Below are 14209 nucleotides of genomic sequence, written 5' to 3'. Positions count from 1 at the left end.
ATGCTGAGTCCGCTTGCCAACCATGCTTTGATGGCGTGATGCATTGAGGCTTAGGGTATTTGTATAATTTGCTTGTCCCCTAGTGTTCAGTTTGGATATGAACAGCGCGTAGCATAAGTCGCTACAATAAAATACTTGCTCCGGCACTCGCCGTAAAACTATATCTTTTATTATTGTCTGAGCCCAAGGCCAGCAATAGAAGTCAGTAAGTTCGCAACCTAATCCACGCATAACATTTGACAACGCGGGATTCGCCTCGTAACGTTGCACAACAACGAGTTACACACATTGACATTAGATACTACGCGGAACTACCGTATATAATTCATAATTGGCGCCCAACCAATAAATAGGAACCCATACCATGTAAGTTCATAAGTGATTTCAGTTTGAAGAAATTATTCACGAACGCCACGTACCGATACGTGTGATTTAAAAAAAAAAAAAAAAAAAAAAAAAAAATTGTAAAGTAAATATTGCTGCTCTCTTCTGCCAGCATTTCATTCCTTTAAATCATTGCATACTTTTATAAAAATTGTTGCATACTTTCGCTAAAAACTGTTGCATACTTTTACCAGCGTTCCTTGTCAATAAAGCATTGCATACCTTAAACGAATAATTATTGCATACTTTCGGCAGCATTATATTTACTGCTGCATACCCCTAACAATTTTTTATAATAAATATTGCATACCCCAAGATTCACCAGTTTCCACTATTGCCAACAGCGTTACCTGCCGATCTTTCTCGATCGGCCTAAGTTTTGAAAAGTGCCAACCATAAGCCAATGAGTTGGAATTATAGGGAGATAAAAGTCGAATATAATAGTGACGATAGCTGGGAGGGGGAAATCAATTGCTCAGTAGATCCTACTCCTGCAGATACCGTTGTAACTGAAAAAATGGAGCCGGCTCAAGTTCAGAATCTCATTGAGGGTGCCATCAGGCAAGCTTTAGCGCAACAACAAAATCAGTTTCAAGCACAAATAACCGCTTCAGCTTCACAAGTACAGAGTTTGCAGGTGGAGGCGCCGCAAATCGTCACATACGAGAAAATATCCGTCGATCCTAACGCCAAATTCGATATTCCCTTGGACATTATTAAATCTGTGCCGGATTTCTCCGGCGTACAGGATGAGTATGTAGCGTGGAGGCAAGCAGCCATCTACGCGTACGAACTATTCAAGAACTATCCAAAGAGCACTGCACACTACCAAGCGGTAGCGATCATTAGGAACAAAATCAAAGGCCCAGCTGGAGCCTTACTAGTATCTCACAACACTGTCCTAAATTTCGATGCAATACTAGCTAGGCTAGATTGCACATACTCGGACAAAACATCCTTGCGCTTGCTGAGACAATGTTTGGAGTTAGTTACGCAGGGCGAAATGTCCCTGATGCAATACTACGATGACGTCGAAAAGAAACTCACGCTCGTAACTAACAAAATTGTAATGTCTCACGACCAAGAAGGCGCGGATTTGCTCAACCGGGAGGTCAGAGACGACGCCTTGCACGCCTTTATCTCTGGTCTTAGGAAGCCGTTGAGAGCGGCTGTGTTCCCTGCACAACCAAAAGATCTACCATCCCCTCTGGCCCTTACCAGAGAGGCAGAAGCTAGCATTGAGAGAAGCATGTTCGCGAACTCTTACGCTAACGCCTTGCAAGACCGAGCGCAAATTGCTGAAAGTAACAAAAACCGTGCCCAAGGCAAACAAACCAGATTTAACAAAGATGAGCAAAATCAGGAGAGAAATCCCCATTTTGTGAAACGCCAAAAGGGCGGTCCCCAGCCCCAGGCCCCTAAAGATAATCAAACTGAGGCTCCACAGCCCATGGAAGTTGACTCTTCCTCCAGATTTAGACAAAAAACCGACTACAGCAAGCGTCAGGCTAATGAGTCCAACGCACCAAAACGCAAGAATTCGTCAGACCGTTCAACAGGTCAAAGACGACAACGCGTTAACAATGTCGTACAATCAGATTCCAAAGAAGCCGTAACAGAATTCGAGAAGGCGGCCAAAGAGGCAGTTGAAGAACTAGAGAGTGAGAACGAGTACGCACCTGGTGACGACTCCATTAATTTTTTAGGGAACACTCCCGGCTTCCGTACGATGGACGACGGTTGGCTGGGAGAACTCTGAAGATGTTGATTGACACTGGCGCGGCAAAAAATTATGTGAAGCCCTTAACAGAGCTAAAGACCATAACGCCGGTCGCCAAGTCATTCTCGGTAAACTCGATCCACGGTCTACCGAAATCAAGCGCAAATGCTTGATGAATATTTTCCAACATACCTCCCCGTTTTTTCTCCTCGATACCCTAAGTTCTTTCGACGCCATCATAGGCTTCGACTTGCTAACACAAGCCGGAGTCAAATTGAACTTGGCAAAAAACACTCTGGAATACCAGAGTACATCCGAAAAACTCCAGTACTATCAATGTGCTGATGTGAACTTCACCGATGTCAACGACATCGTAGTTCCCCCTTTCGTAAAGAAAGAGTTCAGGGACATGATACTCAGAAACAAAAGAGCCTTCTCAAATGCAGACGAAGCTCTCCCTTTTAATACTGCTGTTATCGCTACAATCCGAACAGTAGACAATGAGCCTGTGTATTCAAGATACCCGAGTCTCATGGGTGTTTCTGACTTCATAAACAAAGAAGTCAAACAATTACTGGACGATGGCATAATCAGGCCCTCCAGATCGCCTTACAACAGCCCAACATGGGTGGTTGATAAAAAAGGCACTGACTCATACGGTAACCCAAAAAAAAGGTTGGTAATCGACTTCAGGAAACTGAACGAAAAAACCATACCGGACCGCTACCCCATGCCGAGCATCCCCATGATCTTAGCAAATCTAGGAAAGGCGAAATACTTCACTACCCTCGACCTAAAGTCGGGGTACCATCAAATTTACCTTGCGGAGCATGACCGCGAAAAGACTTCATTTTCAGTAAGCAGCGGCAAGTACGAGTTCTGTCGCCTACCATTCGGCTTGCGCAATGCAAGCAGCATATTCCAAAGGGCAATAGACGATATCCTGAGGGAACATATAGGAAAGATATGCTTTGTCTATGTAGACGACGTCATAATTTTTTCTAAAAACGAAACGGAGCACCTTCAACACATTAACATTGTGTTAAAATGTCTAATCGACGCAAACATGCGTGTAGGCCCCGAAAAGACTCGTTTCTTCAAGGAAAGTATCGAATTCCTGGGTTTCATTGTAACCAAAGACGGAGCAACATCCGACCCCAAAAAAGTTAAAGCCATTCAGGAATTCCCTGAACCAAAGAATGTCTACAGCGTTAGGTCCTTCTTGGGGTTAGCCAACTACTATAGGGTCTTTATTAAGGACTTTGCCGCTATAGCGCGTCCGATATCGGACATACTTAAAGGGGAAAATGGTTCAGTTAGTAGGCACGTATCAAAGAAAATCCCTGTTGAATTTAATGAAGTTCAACGCGATGCATTTCACCGTCTGCGGAGTATTTTGGCATCAGAAGATGTCATGTTAATGTATCCAGACTTCCAGAAACCGTTCGATTTAACCACTGATGCTTCGGCCAGTGGAATTGGCGCGGTTCTTTCCCAAGGCAATAGGCCAATAACAATGATTTCTCGCGCCTTAAAACAGGCCGAACAAAACTATGCCACTAACGAAAGAGAATTGCTGGCCATTGTGTGGGCTTTAGGCAGATTGCAGAACTTTCTGTACGGTTCTAGGGAAATTAACATTTTCACGGACCACCAGCCGCTCACGTTCGCTGTGTCGGACAAGAACACGAATTCCAAGATTAAAAGATGGAAATCTTACATTGACCAGCACAATGCCAAAATGTTTTATAAACCGGGCAAAGCGAATCTGGTGGCGGATGCCCTTTCAAGGCAAAACATTAATGCTCTGCAAGATGGGCCCCGTTCGGACGCTGCAACCGTTCACAGCGAACTTTCCCTGACCTACACGGTCGAGACAACCGACAAACCTTTGAATTGCTTTAGGAACCAGATTGTCCTAGAGGAATCGCGTTTTCCGCTAAAGCGAAACTTGTTGCTGTTTCGCAGCAAAACACGCCACTTGATCAGTTACACTGACAAGAGCACAATTCTCAAAACCCTCAAAGAAGTTGTGAAGTCTGGAGTCGTTAATGCAATACATTGCGATCTTCCCACGTTGGCAGGTTTCCAACACGACCTGATTTTGTATTTCCCTGCTACCCAATTCTGGCATTGCAAAAATCTTGTGCAAGATATAACGGACAAAAACGAGCAGTTAGAAATCATCACTGCCGAGCACAATCGAGCGCACAGAGCAGTACTTAAACAAGTACTTCGGGACTATTATTTTCCCAATATGGCCAGTCTGGCCAAAGAAGTGGTTGCAAACTGCAGGGTCTGCACTAAAGCCAAATACGATAGGCAAAATTTGCAGTCGTCCAACCGATATTATCCAGAACGATAATCGATGTCACAAGCCCTCTACTGCAAATTGTTAACCTTTTTCCCGCAACCAAGATAATTTATTGCGATACCATCACTTCGATGCTCCGAAACGCCTACGGCATTTGCATTGTGAATGCGGCTCCGCTTCACAGCACCTCAAACGGCCAGGTGGAGCGCTTTCATAGCACCCTGACCGAAATTGCGAGATGCCTCAAGTTAGACAAGAAAATCAGCGACACTACAGAATTAATCTTAAAGGCTACGGTAGAGTACAACAAAAGTTTGCACTCAGTAACCCTCGAGAAACCAATTGAGGTCGTTCATGCAGCAGCTTCTGATCGTCGCGGGAACGTCAAAAAGAGCGCTAATTAAGGCACAGCAAGACAATATCAAAAGGTGCAATGCATCCAGGCAAAACCGCTTTTTCGAGGTAGGAGAAAAGGTGTTCCAGAAGAACAACAAGAGGCTAGGGAACAAGTTAACTCCCTTATGCTCAGAACAAAAGGTCGAAGCAGACCTGGGAATGTCTGTCCTCATTAAGGGGAGGGTGGTCCATAAGGACAACCTGAAATAAGTTTTCCTCCACAATTAGCTAGTAAGCCAACTCAGAGTTTAAACACCGTCTTATATTGTTCGTCCATTTCAGGTTTGCACTCACTTTGCTTGTAGCACTAGCCGCGGTAAATGCTCGGATCACCGACTTCTCGCATGCCAACTACATTCCGGTCTTAGACGGGGAAGTACTGGTGTTCGATCAACGTAGCTACTTGAGGCACTCAAGTAACATTTCCGAATTTGTTAGTATGATAGACGAGACGGAGAGACTGTCCGATTCCTTTCCACAGTCGCATATGCGCAAACTACTAGACGTAGATACAGATCACCTTAGAACATTGTTGTCCGTTCTTCAAGTGCATCACAGATTTGCACGAAGCCTCGATTTCTTAGGCACTGCCTTGAAGGTTGTTGCTGGCACCCCTGATGCTTCAGATTTCTTAAGGATCCGCGTTACAGAGACGCAGTTGGTGGAGGCTAACTCCAAACAGATACTAATAAACTCCGAAACTCAACTAGTTAACAACTAAGCATAAATATATTGCCCTAGCAACTAAGTAGCTTCGTATTAACAATGCTGACGCGTCAGAACTGAGTTCAGCGCTCTGCGCTAAGAACGGCCAGCAGCGGTAAGCTGACACTGCATGGAATGCTGAGTCGGCTTGCCGACCATGCTTTGATGGCGTGATGCATTGAGGCTTAGGGTATTTGTATAATTTGCTTGTCCCCTAGTTTTCAGTTTGGATATGAACAGCGCGTAGCATAAGTCGCTACAATAAAATACTTGCTCCGGCACTCGCCGTAAAACTATATCTTTTATTATTGTCTGAGCCCAAGGCCAGCAATAGAAGTCAGTAAACTTCGCAACCTAATCCACGCATAACATTTGACAACGCGGGATTCGCCTCGTAACGTTGCACAACAACGAGTTACACACATTGACATTAGATACTACGCGGAACTACCGTATATAATTCATAATTTATACAAAAAACTACAGAAGCCCACACAGTCAGGTGAACGAAGCACACAGAAGCAAGTTGGAAAATTAATCACCGACGGGATTGTTGAACCATCTGTTACGGGGCGAAGTGAAAATAGCTGTTGACCAAGTCCTACTGGGTCTCGCATTTTTTCTGTAAGCAGCCCTGCTTACACTGGAAGCGCACCGTTAGAATTAGCTTTTACATGATAAGTCGATCGCACGCAGCTGCACAAGCTGCATTTTTGTCGAGGTTCATTTTCGTTATGTGTTTGCAGCTGAGCAGAAGTGAAAGAGAACAGAAGCGCGTGCGGAGCACGAATATAAGTCTCATAATCATGTAAAATATAGGTTGTTAAATAATGAAAGAATAATAAAGATTTCAGCGTTCGAATTATATTATATCGTACCGCCTCGTACGAATCGAATTGAATCGAGTTGTATCTTTCGACACTAGAAGTCCCTGCCGAATACGCGCCCCGGCACGAGTCTCGGTGCCAACATTCTGAAATATTCTCTGCAGCAGAGATTGTCCGAGGGATTCTCTGCTACGGCGGAGATTTTTGCGAAGCAAGCGACTTGCAAAGTCACAACCTTAGCTGCCTATAGAGAGACACGTGGTACAAGAGCTAGACTCACGCTTAGCAGCCATAACCTCAAAGCGGATTGCATAGTATTGGTGTGGTGAGATGGCTGACGGTGATGAACAAATGCAAGTGCGAGAAGGACGACAAGTAGTATTCAACCCGGTGGAACTGGAACGCTTGTAACGGCATGGTCAACGGGACAGGCTAACGGATCGCCTGTTCCTGCTGGAGTACAAGATAAAGTCGCCGGTGTAGAAAAAGGTAGCGGGGCAGCAATCATAGAAACTTATAGCGGCTGTCCGTCTACGTCGTCCGCTGCTACTGGTCCAAGGGAAAGTTCAACACCAAGGCAGCAAGGAACTGAGAAAGTGGGAGCTCTTTTCGACCCTTTGGGATACCAGAACGGGATCTACAAGCAGAAACAGGTTGCGGCTAATTGGAGTATACACCCCAGATTGCCGTATCAAGCAAATACGGCGGTGTTTAACCAGGCTACGGAGCCCAGTACTGCCGCGTACATGGGCCACACAGGTCTGGGAGCGCTCAATAGATCGATTGAGCACGTGCCATGGCAGCAATTTGACAATGTGCATTGCATGGTTGATCTTTATCAGCAATTATGAGCAATCCACAGAGAGATGTGGATTCAGCAACGAGGAAAATCTCATCAGGCTTCAGAAGTGCCTCAGAGGGCAAGCCCTGGATGCGGTGCGCGGAAAACTTATGATCCCAGCTACAGTGCCGTATGCTATAGGCACATTGCGAATGTTGTATGGCCGCTCTGAAATAGTACATGCTGCTCTGCAGCAAAAGCTCCGAGAGGAACCAGCAATAAAGTCGGACAACTTGAACACCGTTATCCGACTGGCCCTAGCTGTCCAAAACTACTGCGCAACGATAGCGGCCATTGGTATGCACGAATATTTTTACGATCCCGCGCTGCTGAACGAGCTTGTTGCTAAGATGCCCAGCAATATGAAATTGGATTGGGGCCGGCATCGAATGTCGAATGAAGGTAGCAGTTTGGCCACCTTTGATAACTGGCTGTTCAATGTGGCAATGTGCGCGACTATGGTCACGCCCTACGAGATACCACTGGCTGGTATCGAAAAGAAGAGCTCCACGAAAACCACTAGAGAGCGAATTTTTGTTGCACAACACGGTAGATAGCCCTGAGGGTTCTCAGCAACAACGTTCACAACAGGAACAGGAGATGGTTTCATGTGCGAAGTGCGCCGGTAACCACCGTCTATCAGATTGCGACGACTTCAGATCAATGGGTACAAATCAGCGCTGGGAACTTGTTAAGGAAAAGAGGCTCTGTTTTTGCTGCTTTCTACGTCATGTAGATGGTTGCGAGTCAACGCACCATGTGCTGCTGCATACGCCTACCATCAATGGTAGTAAAGTCGAGCACACGGGCCAAGGTAAGGCCCGGATTAAGGCAAGTGAGTCTGCCGTTATGTTTCACGGCAGCTCCGCAAGTAAGACACTGTTTCGATATGTTCCAATCACGCTCTATAGTAAATCAAAAAGCGTGCGCGCATATGCATTAGTGGATGAAGGAGCTGAGTGTACGTTAATAGAAAGAGCGCTTGCAGACGAGCTGGAATTAGATGGTCCTGCGACCCAGCTGTGTCTTAAATGGACAGGGGACATAACCAAGAATGAACCTGAGTCGATGTCCGTGGCTGTGAGCATTTCAGCTCCAGAACATAACGCAAAACAGTACGCCTTAAAAAACGTGCGAACAATAGCGAACTATTGGACTTAACAGAGCAAAGTATCGGGCCACAGTTGCTCAAGTCTCGGAAGCACTTATCTACGCTTCCTATTCTGCCGTATAACAACGTCAAGGCTCAGCTTATCATTGGTTTAGACAATATCAAAATAACTGCACCCTTAGAGATACGAGAAGGTGAAAACGACGACGTCATAGCAGCGCGAAGCAGACTAGGATGTGCCGTATATGGCCGCCCCATTGTGGTAGACAGCACCACGCCTCGGCTGCTACATATTTGTCAGTGCAGTGCGGCGCGTGGGATGGATGAAGCTCTGAAGATCTTTTTTTTAATTGAGTCACTAGGTGTGAGCGTTTCCTCACATCCGCTGAGATCCAAAGAGGACGAACGCTCGATGCAGATTATGGAGGTTACAACAAACTATCAAGAAGACGAAAAGCGCTGGCAGACCGGCCTGTTATGGAGGTTCGATCGCATGCACCTGCCAGACTCTTATCAGATGGCTGTTAAGCGCCTGAAATGTTTAAAGGCAAAGATGTCAAAAGACCCACCACTGAAAGAGTTCATGATGAACACGATGCACGATTACAAACAGAAGGGATATATCCGCCGGTTGAAGGATAGTCAGTTAGTAGCTAACACTACATCGTGGTTTCTTCGTATCTTTACAGTCACCAATCCGAACAAGAAAAAGACGCGCCTGGTTTGGGATGCGGCTGCCAAAGTTAGTGGCATGTCGCTGAACGATTGTTTGTTGAAAGGTCCAGATACACTAGCATCTTTGATGGGGGTGCTAATACGCTTTCGAGAGCGTCCTATCGCAGTATCCGGCGACATAAGGGAAATGTTTAATCAAGTCAAGGTGCGCCAAGAAGACCAACCGGCACAGAAGTTTCTCTGGCGTGATGGAGATTCTTCACGCTTCCCCGAAACATACGTTATGCAAGTCATGACTTTTGGAGCATCTTGCTCGCCAGCTCTAGCAAATTACGTCAAGAATCGCAATGCCGGTTTGTAGCGGAGCATCCGGATGCCGTAAAGGCGATTTGCGAAAACACATTTGTCGACGACTGGCTGCAGTCGGTGGATACTGGAGCTGAAATGATACAGTTAGCTGAGACTGTAAAAAGGATTCATGCTAGTGGCGGCTTCGAGATGCGCCGCTGGACATCAAATTTGAAGCAAGTTATACAGGCGCTGGAAGACGACTGTGAGGAGTTGGACAAGCGTATCAGCGCTCAGGATGAAGCGCAAGAGAAGGTCTTAGGCCTGTCTTAGACCTGGACAAGATCTGTTGACGTTTGTGGTGACGCCGAACTTGCTCGCGAAGGCATCTAAGGAGCGCCCAACTAAAAGACGTGTTCTGAGTGTGATCATATCTATTTTCGACCCGCTCGGGCTGCTAGGATTCCTTAATATACGCGGTAAGATCATCCTTCAGAACATATGGCGATCCAATATCGGATGGGATGACGACCTTACCAACGAAGACGAAGCCGATTGGCAACACTGGCTTGATCTACTTTCAAATTTGAATGCCGTCCGCATTCCACGGTGCATGAAGTGGGTGAGCCGAGCCCAGGCTGCGCAGATGCATACATTCGTTGACGCCAGTATGAATGCTTACGCCGCAGTTGTATTTTTTGCGGGCTGAACTTGATGGCCAAGTACATTGCAGTTTGGTCGCCTCGAAAACGAGAGTAGCATCCCCAAAGCCCGTGTCCATACCTCGAATGGAACTGATGGCCGCGGTCTTAGGTCTTAGACTGGCTAAATGTATCCAAAAGGAAATGTAGGTACGCATACATACACGAACATTCTGGACAGATTCAAAGGATGTGCTCTACTGGATCCGTTCCGATGCTCGAAAGTTCCAGCAATTCATAGCGCTTCGGATAGGAGAGATTTTAGAAGAATCAGATGTGGACAGCTGGCGATGGGTACAATCGGCTCAAAACGTGGCAGACGATGGTACGAAATGGACTAAAACGCCTGAAATTCATGGCTCAACCAGGTGGTTCAATGGACCACCATTTTTGTATCTAGAAGAATCGCAGTGGCCACAATCGGAAATAGGCCCTGCATTAAACATGTTGTACCATGCTGAAGAACAACCCAATCACACGTCGTCCTGGAGATGTATTCTGCCGGATCTGCAGCGTTTCAGCAAGCTAGAAAAATTGAGAGCCGTACAGCTATGCGTACTGGATTTCCTACGGAATATTACTAAGAAGGTCACATTGGACGGAGGACTGGATCTGTAGAAGACGCTGTTCCTTAAAAGAAGCAATGAAATGGATGTGATTTTTATCCGGATTTGTCAAGAAGAGGAGTTTTATAGTGAGATCACCTGCTCAAGGTCGGGGCGCCGCTTAACCGATCGCAAAAGCTTGCTGTTTAAGTGCTTATGCATCCCTTATGTGGATGACTCGGGCATTCTACGTATTAAAAGACGGATAGACAATATAGAAGGAGTCGAAGTCTGCGTAAAACGCCCGATAATTCTGCCAAGACGACATCAATTGACGTATCTGCTGGTTGAGTTTTATCACCGCAGATATCATCCCCTACACAACGAAATCGTCGTAATGAACTGCGGCAGCGGTACTGGCTTTGCGGCTTACGAGCTTTGGTGAGATAAGTTTCCAATACCTGCCCAGCGTGCCGCATACGACGCGCCCGCAAAAAGCCGCCAGGGATGGGCGGCTTGCAAATCGAACGATTATCGCCCTATACTCCACCGTTCACATATACTGGAGTGGATTACTTCGGCCACTACGACATTGTCGTTGGACGGCGTCGTGAGAAGCGCTGGGGCGTGCTATTTACATGCCTCACGGTGCGCGCCGCTTACCTGGATATAGCTACGTCGCTCTCAACTGACTCATACTTATGCGTTTTGAAGTCGTTCGTGGCCAGACGCGGCTGCCCCCCGCCGCATACTGTCGGACAAAGGCACAACATTCAGAGGCGCTAACAGAGTATTAAAAGATGAAATTGAACGTATATCGCCGGCTCTGATCGAGCGACAGTACCCAGAACTCGAGTTTACCTTTATCCCGCCAGGATCACCCCACATGGAAGGATCGTGGGAACGAATGGTGCCCTCTACAAAGTCAATACTGTCGTAAATTCTGCCACCCTTTGGGTTACGAGAGGAGGTGCTACGAGCAGCATTGGCTGACGTAGAAAGCGTGCTCAACTCAAGGCCACTCACTTATGTTCCCTTGGAGACATCTGAGTCCGAAGCCCTGACTCCAAATCATTTTCTTATAGGTCATTCAAGCGGATTGCGTGAGAGAGGATTACGGGAGCAAGGCGGAGCTAGCTTGGCACGAGGCTTCCGAGTCGCCAGTCAATTGGCTGACCAATTTTGGAAGAGATGGCTGCGCGAGTATCTGCCTACACTCATCAGACGTACTAAGTGGTTTCAACCGCCACTTGAACCAATATCAGTCGACGACATCGTCATAATAGTGGACGACGGTGCCAAGCGAAACTGTTGGACAAGAGGACTGGTGTAGACGTGCACCGTTCAAGGGATGGCCAGGTCCGAAGTGCCGTGGTGCGAACCGCCGATGGAATTATTACTCGCCCCGCCGTCAAGCTAGCTAAGTTTGACATTAAAGTTGGTAACACACTGCACGGACGTTCGTGAATTACGGGGTGGGGAATGTTACGGGGCGAAGTGAAAATAGCTGTTGACTAAGTCCTACTGGGTCTCGCATTTTTTCTGTAAGCAGCCCTCGCTGCTTACACTGGAAGCGCAACGTTAGAATTAGTTTTTACATGATAAGTCGATCGCACGCAGCTGCACAAGCTGCATTTTTTTCGAGGTTCATTTTCGTTTTGTGCTTGCAGCTGAGCAGAAGTGAAAGAGAACAGAAGCGCGTGCGGAGCACGAATATAAGTCTCATAATCATGTAAAATATAGGTTGTTAAATAATGAAAGAATAATAAAGATTTCAGCGTTCGAATTATATTATATCGTACCGCCTCGTACGAATCGAATTGAATCGAGTTGTATCTTTCAACGCTAGAAGTCCCTGCCGAATACGCGCCCCGGCACGAGTCTCGGTGCCAACACCATCCGTATCTGAATATAATAACCCATTATTACTTGTCCCTAAAAAACCATCTCCAGGTTCAGAAGAAAATATATGGCGATTAGTGATTGACTATCGTCAAATTAATAAAAAATTATTGTCCGATAAGTTTCCACTTCCTAGAATTGATAATATTTTAGATCAACTAGGTAGAGCAAAATACTTTTCATGCCTTGACTTAAGTCAGGTTTTCACCAAATTGAACTTGAAGAGAGTTCAAGAAATATAACGTCTTTTTCAACGAGCAATGGCTTATATCGCCTTACGCAATTACCTTTTGGCTTAAAAATAGCGCCAAATTAATTTTAAAGAATGATGACTATTGCATTCTCTGCACTAGAACCTTCACAAGCATTCCTTAATATGGATGACTTATTAGTTATAGGTTGTTCCGAAAAACACATGATTTATAACTTAACAGATGTTTTCGAGAAATGTAGGGAATACAGTCTAAAGTTACATCCAGAAAAATGTTCATTTTTTATGCATGAGGTGACTTTTCTCGGTCATAAATGCAAGAGAGAGTTCTCAGTTGAGAGTGATTGACGTGTTTTACTTGTGCTCCAAGATTTTTATATATCGTATGCGTTTTTATCCTGCTTTTTATTTCAAAATGTTGCATTTTTCGGTGCTTTATTTAAAAAGCTTTTATAAACTGTGCAAAGTGTTATCTGTTGTGCAGCGTAAGTCTGTTAATTATTGCATTTTATAAAACGCGGCGTCAGTTCCGTGTTTGTTGTTATTGCCTGTTTTGATTCTTTTGCCTTGGTGCTCCCCTGTGCGTACACTTGTTTGTGCGTGTGTTCGCTGCATACTTTCTGCTTGTGCATCGAGCTCCCGCAAATTTTTTTCTTTTGCTTTTCGCACCAAACAATTTGTTTGTGTACAAATAATTGTTTTTTGAGTGCTTACTTGCTCTATCTTGTGCACCGTTTTCGTTTTGCTCTGCGCTCTCGCAACTTGCATCCGCATTTAATAATTATGTCGTGCTGTAAGAAACCGTGCACGTTCAAGCAGACTGACGATTCTGCTCTGCCGCAATTTGTTAATTGCTGGCTGTGTGAGAATATGATGCATGCTAAATGTGCAGGTCTCACTGGGCGTGATTGAGACAAGATCGCTGCTACTGCCAAGAAGGGCTGCGGTGGCTTGCGTTGGTCGTGCCCAGAATGCATCGACATGCAAATTGATTTCGTCAGAATGTATAATTCTGTGAGAAGTCAATTCTTAAAATTAAATAATGTGGCTAAGCAGCTCTCGAGTATTTTGACTCAAGTTTCGAGTTGCTTGGCAAATATAAATTTGAGTCCCCAACCAATCGCCGGTTGGAGGCTCAACTTTTGCAATTGCCCTCTACGTTCAGACACCTACGACTTTCTTGTCCCTTCTTAGCAACTTGGAGGTATCCCCAATGTTGTCTTTATCGCCTTCTCCAAGCGACTGTCCAATTACCCCTGTACCTGATCCCGTCCCAATTAATCAAACTGCCTCAGCCCCGTCAGCTCCTGGCCGCAAATGTAGACCTGCGCGCAATCTTGCCCAGATTTTTAAAAACAATCATTGTGCCTCGTAAGCTCCTCCAAATCCTGTATTACCTACAGCCCCATCAGCGCCTACTTTAACGGTAGTTGCCCCTCGTAGGCAAGTTTTTGTGTCTCGACTTTCGTCGGACATCACTTCTGAGTCATTGGCAGCCTATATTGCTAGCAAATCTTCTGCTAGCGTGTCAATAACCAAATTTAATTTCTCCACCCCTCGTGAAATATCATCATTCAAAATAAATGTTT

At 45.7% G+C, this 14209-nt stretch overlaps 1 protein-coding gene across 1 annotated transcript; it reads left to right on the top strand.

Annotated features, from left to right (window-relative positions):
* The first annotated feature begins 7159 nt into the window (after positions 1-7159).
* LOC138911669 (uncharacterized) lies at positions 7160-10580 on the top strand. Its single transcript, XM_070211046.1, has 6 exons — positions 7160-7676; positions 7741-8022; positions 8481-9218; positions 9335-9576; positions 9647-9929; positions 10144-10580. The coding sequence occupies exons 1-6, from the start codon at positions 7160-7162 to the stop codon at positions 10578-10580; spliced, it is 2499 nt and encodes an 832-aa protein (XP_070067147.1).
* Positions 10581-14209: the final 3629 nt, after the last annotated feature.

This window comes from Drosophila virilis, unplaced genomic scaffold (assembly GCF_030788295.1).
Source record: "Drosophila virilis strain 15010-1051.87 unplaced genomic scaffold, Dvir_AGI_RSII-ME tig00001875, whole genome shotgun sequence".
Classification (NCBI taxonomy): domain Eukaryota; kingdom Metazoa; phylum Arthropoda; class Insecta; order Diptera; family Drosophilidae; genus Drosophila; species Drosophila virilis.
Note: the sequence above shows the minus strand (reverse complement) of the source record. Positions and strands in the feature narration are given on the sequence as shown.

Coding starts and splice junctions, on each gene's coding strand:
- LOC138911669 (XM_070211046.1), top strand. CDS start 7,160: ATGTGCATTGCATGGTTGATCTTTATCAGCAATTATGAGCAATCCACA. Junction 9,577..9,646: donor AGGATGAAGCGCAAGAGAAG/GTCTTAGGCCTG, acceptor TTGCTCGCGAAG/GCATCTAAGGAGCGCCCAAC. Junction 9,930..10,143: donor GCATACATTCGTTGACGCCA/GTATGAATGCTT, acceptor CATTCTGGACAG/ATTCAAAGGATGTGCTCTAC.